The following is a 12,248-nucleotide window of genomic DNA, read 5'->3' on the forward strand; positions in this document are numbered from 1 at the left end:
CCATAATTGTGGGAACTGTGACATAGCATTAAGTGACACAGTAATAGAAACCACCAGGGGTCTGGGTTTTCTGTTTGCCACAGAAAAATGCAGATTTCCCCCTTTAAAGGATAAAATAATGGATTTTCCCCTTCAGACCAGGAAACAATGGGTTTCCCTTTCCAAACTGGAGTTGCTTGGGGCTGGGGGAAGCGGGAGAAGAGTGATTGGAGGCAGGGGGCCACACATGTGTGTGCGTGCGCGCGCGCGCGCACATTCACACAGAGAGATTAGTGGTCAAGAACACAGGGTGATGGGAGCAGCCCCGGCAGCTGGATTCAGGTAAGTCTATGGGAAGAGTGAGGTTAGAGGACCAGGGCTTAGGGACTGTCCGGGGGGCTGTGTGTGGGGCATATGTGCGAGTGGCATGGGTGTGTGGAGGGGTTGTGTAAGTGTGGAGGAGATATGTGGATGTGGCATGTGCATGTGTGGGATTCTGTGGGTGCCTGCCAGTGCTGGGGGAATGTGTCCGAGTGCTGGGGCTGCAGCGGGGCAGGAGGGGGGTCTGAGGCAGGTGCTGGGCCTACATCCTGGTGAGCGAAGCAGACAGGGGGAGCTCTGATTTACCATGATTAAAAATATGCCAAAATATTTAGGTATTTAGAATTTATTTGCTTTGTGATGCTGAGGAGCCCTGATATGCCGGTGCCCTGCCCCTGCCCAGGCTGTTGCCCCTCACTCCTGAACTAAAGCCCCCCACCCCTGCAGTCATGCTGGTGCCCCTCACTCCTGACTGATATACTGATGTATATAGTGGTGTTGCATTTTAATTGTGGAAAAATGTGGATTTGGGGCTTTTAAATCAGAGAATTATTGATTTTTTTTACTTTTTACCAGAGATTTTGGGATTTTTAAACAGCAAAAACTAGGATCCCTGGTAACCACCAGTAACCTAGCTGGACTATTTCACAGACACGTGGTGGTGGTACCAACTTCCAAAGCTGAAGACCCTTACAAAGAATGCTCTCCCAAGGTATAGCTACACTACTATCCAGGAGAGTGATTGTGGCCCAGGTTGATATTTGTAAACTGGCTTTAAACTAGCTTGCTTATGACAGCAACATAACTGTTGCAGCATGGGGATCAGCTGGGCTGCAAAACCCCCATGAAACCCTGGTAAATACTTGGGCAGCCAGTCTGTGCACCGCTTTATGCTGCTGCCAGGATTTGAGCTAGCTAGATTAGAGGTACTTCAGATGAGCTGGACAAATAACTTATACAAGCAGGACTCCAGTTTCTGTGCCATTGCTGACTACAACTGCCCAAGGAAAGAGGCAGCTTTTGTAGGTCCCTATTTAGTATCACAACTAATGGCTTAACTTCCATGTGGTAGTTGAGTAGGTTGAAAAATACTGGTGTCACATTCTCTAGTAAGATATCCTTCAACACCAGCCATTAATCAAAATCTGAAGCAACTTCAGTTTCTGGAGAGATTTCAAATGTCACTGCATGGGGAAAAAGGCACTAGCCCACTTTGATGACGTCAGTCGATGGCAATAGCTGCGATATCCATCCCTCACTGAAAGAAACATGTGCAACCCTCTTAGCCAAATAAGGATGAGAAATAGCCAAACTGGGTAAGACTGCTAGCTGCTCTCCTACAAAATGGCAGCCATCTGGCTTAATCAGAGGAACATTATCTTTAACACTGCTTGTGTTCTCTCTCCCAATCACCACCATTGCCTTCTCCACACTGAGTCTATCTGGCAAGATACTGAAGTACTACAGCCAGTATACAATTGTGTTAGGTCTGAGAATGTGTTTTCACAGTGACTTCAAATAGTTCAGATTGAATATCATTGTTACATTAGGAAAGATGATCATTTGGACATTTGATTCCTGCTCATCAAGGCATTTATTTTATTGTAGAAAGTTCCCTCCCCTGTACTTTCAGCTGCATATTTCACCATCCCCTGTGACGATGTTTCAAATATTGATTTTCATGTTTGATTGTAGCAGCATAAATATCAGGTCATTCCAACATATTTCTCAACTGTTCAAAATACAGATAACAGAGATTCCCCTGAAACATGTCAAAATAGGATGGATCTGCTTTGGAACATCTGGGTGCACAGCCGAACATTAATTTCACTTAATTTGGTTTGTGAAATTTCCACTTTTTAGTTTAAAAGAGCTGTTTTAACTTTGATGTCTGTCACAATATAAGTGAATCAAAAGGCAGTGCAGCTTGCAAGCTATGGGTGCAGTTAAAAGTTTAATAACTGGACTATTTTATGCATTTTTTTTTAGGAAATTGGTAGAGAAAAATTTAAAACATAGTACTTATAAGCTGGTGAGCTCATGCCAGCCCCAGCAAGAACTGGTGACATGCCAAAGTCTAAGGCTACAGAGAGTATCATTTATTATTCAAACAGAAAAACTCATGAAGTTATGTGAAAGAAGTAATTCCTCTGGTACTAGCAGTCTCCAGTCGCCTTTCCCCTTGCCTCTCAGCCCCAGGAAGAGGACCTGCCTCTTCCTTTGCTTGTGTCAAGTGATAGCAGATTGGTTTTGGCCCTTTCCTGGATATTTCAGCCAGTCGTCAGACTCTTTTCCAGTGTCTAAAAGGCAGAAAGCAGGGTAGACTTGCACCATACAGACTAACTAAAGAAATGCATAAGCTATGAGAAGGTCACAGAAATTTTATTGAAGTCACAACTGACCTCAGTTGAGAGACTAAGCTTTGTCTGGGCCCTGTTCACTTGGCCTTCTCAAAAAAAGGGAAAAAAATGAACTGGGCTTTGCTGCGGTTTGGCTGCGCAACTGTCAGGAAGCAAATTCCAGCAGATCTGTAGCTGTAACTGGGGGAACTGTGTCTTTTAGGGGCTCTTACAAATGCCAGCTGGAACCAGCTGTTGTCTCTTGCAGGGGCTCATGTTACAAAACCCTGATCAGCTAGAGCTCCATACTGAATGAAGCAATGGCCAACTACTAAATTGTATTATAAAAAATTGAAGAATATACCATATAAAAATGAAAGGTCTGAGTGACATTGAGAGTGTCCAGAGGAGAGCCACGTGCATGATTAGTGGTCAAGACAGCAGGCCTTATGAGAAGCTGAGAGGCATGGGACTCTTCAGCCTGGAGAAGCGAAGGCTCAGGGGGGGCCTGGTGGCAGTACATAAGTGTGCATCAGGAAGTGGGAGAAAGTCTGTTTACCAGGGTACCCCAAGGAAAGACAAGGTCTAATGGTCACAAACCGCTGGCAGACCGTTTTAGACTAGACATAATGAAAAACTTCTTTACTGTCCAAGTATCCAGAATCTGGAATAGACTCCCCCTAGAAGTTGTGCAAGCACCAACTCAGGATACTTTTAAGAAACACTTGGATGCTTATCTTGCTGGGGTCATCTGACCCCAACTGACTTCCTGCCCCTGGGCAAGAGGCTGGACCTGATGATCTCGCGAGGTCCCTTCCAGCCATAACGTCTATGAAATCTATGAAATCTATGACATGTTTCTAAACAGAAGGGAAAAAATAGTTAAACTCAGAAGAGTTTGTAGCTGACCTCAGACTGAAGGTCCAAGCTTGCAATTTAAGTGGCTGAGTCCCTGATAAGACGCCAGATCATGATTGAAATCTGGGAACAATTTTCTGAGAGACATCACCGGAAGGCTCAGAATTAGTGCTTAACAGGACAATTAGCATTTGTCACAGACAGTCATTCACCCGCACCAGGCAGGAATCCAGGGTGGGTGACACTGATGACATGATAGAGAATCCAAAATAGTAAAAGAACAGATTGTGGAGCTAATTTACTGACCCCTCATAGTCAGTTCATCCTAACATCCAGCTTAAATCTCCCCTGTTGTATTTTAAGATCATTACTTGTCCTGTCACTATGGAGTACAGGAATGATACCAAATACTTCTCTGTTTGATACATCAGTAGGTTTCTGGCCTTTAGAAAAAAAGAATGTGTGCTGAGCCTATTTAAGAGAGACCATTTCTACAATTTCCGTTTGAGATGTTTTACAATAACATAGATTGAACTTTGATAATGTAAAGGCATTTGAGTGAAGAAAGGAAGCAGAAGAAGGTTATGCTCTGAGCAGTTCTGGAAAGAAAAAGATGTGCAGGGCTAATGCTAAATAAAACACCAACTAACCAACCAGCCAACCAACAAAAACAAATAACAATAATAATACCTAAATACAAAATCAAGTTCATGTAGGGGCCTAAGAGCTGGAAAAGGATCTGGATCTTCACGTCTATATTTATGGAATCTGGGAGTAGCTGAAATAGACTACAAACCGTATTTCGCCATCGCCCAAAAAACTGCCCAGTCCAAGAGTACTAAGATTATTCTTTCATCTACAAATGCATAATTTCCATATTTAATACAAAACTGGGAGATATTTGGTGGTTACAGACAATCACACTAAGGCATAAGTGCATTGGAACAAAATCCAGTTCATGTACATCACAATCTAATTAAAAAAACACCCTGTCCAGTCAGATGAAACATGACTGAGATTGGCAGTCTCATTGCTGAAGATGGGTCCCTGCTGAAACAATTAAGGTGACAAACACAGGGCAGTCAAAAGCAGATATTTTTCATGCCTACTATCAATTTAAGGAGTTGTATAAGACACCAGGGTGGCAATTCATGAGACTGCTTGCAGAAAAATGTTAAAACGGGTATCTGAGACTCACTTAGGGCTCATTTCCCAAAAAAGAACCAAAGATGCTTTATATTCCATGCTTCAGATGACCACAGACATTAGGGAAACTGTTAAGGCTTATAATGTGTGCCAAAAACAGAGACTGAGTCAAGTGAAAAAGTCCAGGTCGGAGTACGCCATGTTCAATTTACATTGGCTGGAAAAAGCTGTGTTTGCCATAAACTACTATTCTTACTTCTTTAAGATAGCCCCACTGGACGAGACCACAGCAAAACAGGTGAGTGCACACAGAAAATCCGTTTTTGTTGAGACAGTAATGTCTGACAAAGAGCTGTAGCTTACTGGGACTGAATTTAAGCAGTCTCCAGTAAAGTACAAGTTTAGTCATTTCATTGCTAGTTCTCATAAGCCCTTGTACAATAGCTTGGGGGAAAAGAGTGTAAAAAAATTGACAAATGACTGGCTTAATCACAGCGCTATATTATTTTTCATGAGGTAAGATTGTTCAGAAATGTATTTTGTGTGTGTACAATTGTAACTGATAAACTTCTTAGGGGAAAGCATGCACCAGAGAGATTGTGCGTCCTCATCCAACAAAATATATCAGCAGTTGAATCAAAGAGGTCCCATCTAATACCTTAATGTTATAAATAGCTTGATTGTTTTCCACCTGGTCACTATACCTAGTAAATACATATATTTAAATATATGCCTGAGCTTGGTTTGTTTCTTTCCACTTATTGCCTGCTAAAAATGCACCATGTAAAAAATGCAAAACACTGGCAACTGATTCGGTAACTCAAATCAGAATTTAAAAATCACCAAGGAAACAAGAACAATATAATAATAATAATATAGTGATACTCTGTATGCTATAACAATATAGTGATACTCTGTACACTGAAACATTTCTGCAGACTTCCCAATGCTCGTTTCATTTTTCCATTTCATTCCACCCTTTTAGCTCGAAAGCAGATGCTTTCGAGGCAAGTTTTCCCCTCCATGAAGCTTTTCTAAATCACAAATATTTTCCTTATTTAAGTGAAGTACCAAGTTCTGAAAATAATGCGTAAAATTAGAATTGACTTCACCATCTGCTAAATTATTGCAGTGCATCTCAGACTCAAAGATGCAAAATAAGGCTCTTCGCTGAGAATCTTATCTGAAGCACTTCGAAGTCAATGGCACTCTGCAGTGACTTCCACAGGCTTTGGATAATGCCTAGAAACTCCAACCATCCAAGTACTTAGAAACAGGTGTCATTTTACTAGCACCAGTCCCACAGACTTCAGGGGGCCTAGCCCCATGAGTACAATTCTGCAAATCCAGACCACAACCTCAAGTACTGTAAAGCAGCACAGCTCTAATAAAGTCAATGAAGCTTCTCTGATTTACATTAGCCGAGCATGTTTGTATGTTTATAGTTATTACCTTTAGATCCACAAACTAATGCAAGTTCTGGGTACACAGAAGATTTTGCAGTTGCCAACTTTTTAGGGCTGACTGCTTCATTATTCATATGTGCAATCCCTTGGAGGACTGGCTGTTTGTTACGGATGGATAAAGAACAGGAGATTCCAGAAATTGAGAATGAATCACAAATAGTTAATTTACTTCAATATTTAACCAATTACTAGTTTTCCTTAATTCTGTGAATAATATAATCATAAAAACCGAGCATTTGCCCAAACTTCTGAACATTCTCCACTAACAAAATAATTTAAAAGTAAAAGAAAAAACATTATGTCCATAAAATCAGCACCAGAATTATAACCCACCATAGTTCATACAGCGTTCTTAGCAGATAACATCATTTTTTATTAATAATAATGATGAACTACTTAGTTGAGTTTTTTATTAGTAATATCACTATAGTGTAACAGAGTCATATTTATATTTCTAGTTAAACCCAAAAGACACTGAAAATAAGCAAGTTGTGCACAGATACATTCCTCCTTACATCTGCAAGCTCTTTGCCCCAAGTTTAGATTTCATTGGTCTAGACAAGATAGCACTCAAACCTAGGGGGAATAATACACTGCAATTGCTTTGCTTATGTTTTGGGATTTTGTTCCTCGTATACAACAAAGTGATGAGATACATTTTTTAAAGGCCACCGAGCTTTATTCCTAAAAATTGAACTTCTTCTCTGTGGGATACAGAACTATTTGTGCAGCAGATTGTATTCTGACAGATGCAACTGTATCATAAAAAGGCACTGGTAGTTGACATACATGAGCTCTACAATTTCATAAAAGAACAATTAAAATGTTTTTAACAATACAAAATGCCCCCCAAGTCACTTACCTCCCCCATGCCAGTCTGCAGGATTTTCAGTCCAGTTGCTTTTTCAAGCTTGTCTTTGTTGACAGCTGTTAGGAAAATTAAGATTTACAGAGTTAAGGTAAAGCTGGGACTTTGATGCGTTTGCAGCATTCACTATATAACTAAGCTTTTTCCCCCTGCCAACAAATTCAATACAACTCTCATTTATCTATGGAATATCTTTCATTGATAGCAACTCTGCTATTGAGTTCATGGCATTAATTTTTGTTATTATCTAAAAGAGAAAAAACCAAACAAGATGAGCTACCTTCAGTATACTACACCTCCCCTAAATTTGCAAATTATGGGAAGAGAAGAATAAAAATAAAACATACCCAAGAAACTATTAGAAATGTTATAATATTAAATGGGGTCTGGATTTATCAGAACTCTAAAATGCTCTGTGCCTACAATGACTGCTGGGGTCATACAGGATTTTACTGACAGTCTTCCTTCTAATAGACCTCTGCCAGACCAACTTTCTTCCCTAGTTCAGTTTGAGCCCCCTGGATGGACTTCCATTTTCTCTCCTTGTACCCCTAATCTAGGCCTTAGTCATCTTCTGTGTAGGCACCTTCTTGGTGCTACAGCTATGGGCAATATTTCTACAGTATTTATAACCTACAGATGCAAATACTTCACAATAAACAGAATGATCCCCATTTTGTGGATGAGGTCAATAGCTTGCCCTACAATGTAATCCTATATTTAAATGAATTATCTCAATGTTTGATTTTGTTTCCCTTTAACACTTTCCACATCCATGAAAAAAAGAAACAGTATTCAAAACGAATAGAACCATTAAAGATTTTTAAAAATCCTGTATGATATGGTCATTTAATTCACTTAGGCACTTCAGGGAAGTCTGTCTGAATAAGGTAAAATGCATAGACATAAACCAAGGCGGAGAAGTCAGGAAGTAAATTTCTCTCACACAGGTGGTCAGAGAATCAGAGCCTGTGCCGGGATTAGGATTAAGGTCTCCCTGTGCCTGATTTTCAGATTGTACACCCCAAAACATTTGCGTACCTACGCTGACTTTCATGTTTTTGAGCAGAGACACGCAAAAACCCACCCAGCACACGCTATCACAAATGCCTAAGATGAATACACTAGCACGGTAAGGTGAGGAATTCCAAAAAGGCTACCTGTGTACTTGAGCTGCTTAATACACTTGGACTAGGTAACACTGAACTGAGGTGCTGTGTAGGAGTTACAGTCGAATATTAATTTTCTTGTATTTTTTAGTAATTCCAAATCTAAATAAACACATGAATCCCTAGAATCAACCCCCCTCTCCTACTTCCTAGGTTCCAGCATGTTACTTCTGCATGCTGAGGCTGCATCAACATATTCATTTATAGAATGTACATCTAAATACATTTATGAGAAATGCAAAAATTAAGATGCTTCACAGAAATTGAAAACTTAGCCAGCTTGTTAAGATAAATGTAAGTGGCCAGCAGAAGGTTTTACAATCTGCTGTCAGCACAGAATAAATACAATTACACAACATAGCATATGCCATGTAAATACAGTGCAAATAAACAAACCAACATAAACCCCCATCCTTGGTTCTATTCTGCTTATATGATTGATAAGAAAATATTGAGTCTGCTAGATTATTAACTTCTATAATAATTACAAAGTATTTGGCCAGAAGAGATAAGGTTTTATTTTTTGTCTTCTGTAGTCTCGTTATTACTGAAACTTTTAGATTTTCAATAAGATGCACGTAAAAAAAAATACCTTTATGGCATTAACATTGGCTCAACTCAAGCAACAATTTTACCAGTATTTTATTCCTACTTCATGGCAATAAACACCTGCCAAAATTAAAAGAAAGAATTAAATCATCACTTGAAAGTAGATGTGGCAGAGTAAGGCTTCCTGAATGCACAGTGTCTCCAAGAACGTGGTATTCCATGAGACCCTGCATAAGGTCAGGAAATTCTGGGTGACAGAGCAGGTATAGGCCAGCCACAAAGGTAGCAGCAAGCTCTTCTTACCTCTGTAGTATAAATAGTTGTATACAAGTTTCTGTAGATAATAAGGGGTTAGTTCCACATTGTAAAGCTCAGGATACAATATGGTAGCAAACATGGAAGACACCGCATCAGAGCCATACCCAGGCATTTTGGTGCCCAGTGCAGGTCATGTTCAGAATGCCACCCTCTGTGCTAGTAGGTGCATCTACACAAGACGTTTCCTGTGGAGCTGCCTAATTAGCTCTGCAGTAAACTTTCAATATCTGCATGTGTGACCCTATTAGGCCACAGGAAACAAATTAATTCTGCCCTAGGTTAGTACTTGTAAGTACAAATACTATCCTATGGTGGGGTTCTTTAGTGTGCAGCAATACATGTGTAGATGCTGGCAGAATTGGCTGAGGCACAAGGGTGCTTCAGTGTGGGGGCTGCCTGCTGGCTAGCCCCACACTGGACCACCCTCATGCTCCAGCTGGCTCCTCTGCAGCACATTGAGCCAGGTCAGAGCATCCCCAGGTTGCCAGGCTGAGCCCCCGGGCACTCTGCCAGCTGGAGCTGCTCCGACCCAGCTCAACATGCTGCAGTCCCGGGTGCTTGTTCAACCACAGTGCCCGGGAGCAATAAACTCCAGGGCACACTGCGCCAGAGTTCATTGCTCCATGCTAATACAATGTGTAGATGTACCCACTATGTAGTACAGGAAGAGCAAAAGATTGGTCAGCTCCTAACAGTTCCAGGCAATGGACCACTGGATGTGTGCAATGCCTACTATACACAGAGGAGGAAGGGGAGCAAGAAAATAGCCCTAGAGAAATTATGAAAATGTTTAAAGATCATTTTGTTCCTAAAAATATATATATAATTTATGAGAAATAAATGTTCTGGATGAGAACACAAAAAGGAAGGGGAAACTGTGGAAGTTTGTCACAGACCTGAAACTAAAAAGTTAGTCCTGTGGATATGGAACACTCACAGACTGTTTCATTAAAGGCCAAATAGTCCTAGGATGTTACAGTAAACAGTCTGTGCGTGATTACTGAGAAGGGGACCTGACTCTAGAAGAAGGCAATGTGTATACAGAAAGATGCAGAACAAACAGAAACACAAGTAAAATGCCTAGAGAAAGACATGCAAGAAGTGACTGCTAGCACCATTACTAAACCATCAAAACAAAAGTCTACCAAAATCAATCTGGGCAAGCCTATTCATGTGGGAAGTCATAAACAATGTCAGTGATGTGGTAACCAGCATGAATATCAAAAGTGACTTGCATTTGGGCAAAAATGTGGAAGCTATAATAAACTGGCCCATTGTGTTAATATGTGCAGAGAAAGTATCAACATATATACAATGAAGATTATTGAATTTATTAAGTGCAAAAACAGACTCAAGTGAAGAGGAAGAAGTGCTCCTAAGCATTTTTCAAGAAGAGCCCAAAAGCTCAAAATGTAGGCTAATTAAAATGCAGACAAATGGCACCTATGTTATCTACAAGATAGATACTGGGGCATGAGTAAATGTAATTGTAGAAACTAAAATAGAGGGGGCCTATAAAAATGAGAAAAGCTGTGAAAAGCTGTAATGAAGGGACCATTGCATATCAATATTTCAGCTGGACCCCCTGCTGGCACCTTGCCACACAGAGCGTGCCGTCATCTCGGGGCTTCCCCAGCACTGACTGATGCCAGGCCAAGCTCCTGCACCCGCATCCCCCACTGCCTGACACTCCAGAGCCGGGCTGGGCACCCAAAGCCCATGCCCATCATGTCTGGCCCACCTCTCCTGCAGCCAGGAGTTGAGTTGCCAGCAGGCTGGGCAGCCCCTGACCTGGGGGTGGGGGGGGAGGCAGTCCTTCCCTCTGTGGTGGCAGCACCCTCTGGGCCTGGCCAGGTGGCCTGGCAGCAGGTTGGGTGCTGCCCCAGCTTGGGGGAGCCCGATCCAGTTTTCCCACAAGCCTGCCTGGGCTTCCAGCTCCATGGACGCTGTCCCCACCATCTTCTCTCACTGCCAGCACACACCCACCCCCGCACTGCTCATGGGGTGAAGTAGCCCCTTCCCAGGCAGCACCAGGCATCCTGTGGGCTGCAGGAGCCTGCTAAAAGCAGAAGTGGTGAGGGGCCCAGTCCTTTTTTCAGCAGAGCCTTCCTGCCCTAGTGCTACAGTTCTTTGATCCATTAAAAGACATCAAACTCAATGCCTCAAAAGATGAATCTGGACTATTACAGCATCATGGAATTGACTGCTTGCTAGTTTCATATGCATCTAGGGCTATGACCACTGCATAAAAATTATATGCACAAGGTGAAAAACCTTTGGCCTGGGTTATGGAGGTACAAGATTCTATGACTTAAGGTATCATCAGAGATTCACTGCAGAAATAGATCACAAACCACTGATTGATTTATTTCAAAAAAGGGCTTGGAGATACACCACCAAGGACACAGTGATTACTTTTGAAAATGCAGAAGATCGGACTCTGGCGTTCCAACATGGATGCCACCTAGTTGTGGTGCAAACACTTTCAAGAGCATACTCTCTGTCCAACAGTTCACAACCACATGATCTAAAGCAAACTGTAACCATACATGTAAACATGATTAAAACATCATGCAAGGTGTCTCTTTGTATAGCTTGGTAGTGATCAGGAGGCTAGTGCAAAAATATGACAGTGAGATGTTATCAGCTGAATATGTACCAAGCTTAGAAGTAGGTTTGAAACCAAGTAAAAATTCAAAGTACTCTTTAAATATATTGCCATATATACTTGAATCTAAGATAACCCTGAATTTAAGAGCCCCCCCCCCAATAATTACATTCTATAAATGGAAAAATGATAAATTTGTAATAATTGTTCATGTATAGAATCTAATTATTGAAGAGTTGTCTTTAATTTATTCCTCCCACCTCTGCAGGAGGTCATACGGTGGGGAGGCAGGGGATGTGGTGAGGTCACACAGCTTGCCCCCTGCTTGTGCCTGCCCCCCTCCCCAGCCTTGGGCCCTCTTTCCTTCTAGCCTCTCCTCTCCCCTTTCCCCTTGCCTGTTTCCACCTTCCCCTCCAGCTTCTGCCCCCTACTTTTCCCCAGCCTCTGCTTCCCCTTCTCCCCCACCTTACCCTTGCTTCATGCCAGCAGGCTCCACCCCTGTTTTAGGCCAGGGCATTGAGTGGAGCTGCAGCCCAGTAGGTTGTACACCACTGCTATGGAGCCAGACTGAGGCCATGTTCAGTGCCCCAGGCTGCAGCATGAATGGAGCCTACAGGCATGGAGCAA

The 12,248-nt window shown here is 41.9% G+C and overlaps 1 protein-coding gene across 1 annotated transcript in view; it reads right to left on the reverse strand.

The window, feature by feature from the left end:
- PTPRN2 (protein tyrosine phosphatase, receptor type N2) overlaps positions 1-12,248 on the reverse strand; it is a 636,077-nt gene that overhangs the window by 335,543 nt on the left and 288,286 nt on the right. The window contains exon 10 of the mRNA XM_025197792.1: positions 6,972-7,036. Within this exon, the coding sequence (XP_025053577.1) occupies positions 6,972-7,036 (65 nt within the window). The remainder of the gene's footprint in view (positions 1-6,971; positions 7,037-12,248) is intronic.

The sequence above is a fragment of the Alligator sinensis genome, unplaced genomic scaffold (genome assembly GCF_000455745.1).
Source record: "Alligator sinensis unplaced genomic scaffold, ASM45574v1 scaffold601_1, whole genome shotgun sequence".
Lineage (NCBI taxonomy): Eukaryota > Metazoa > Chordata > Crocodylia > Alligatoridae > Alligator > Alligator sinensis.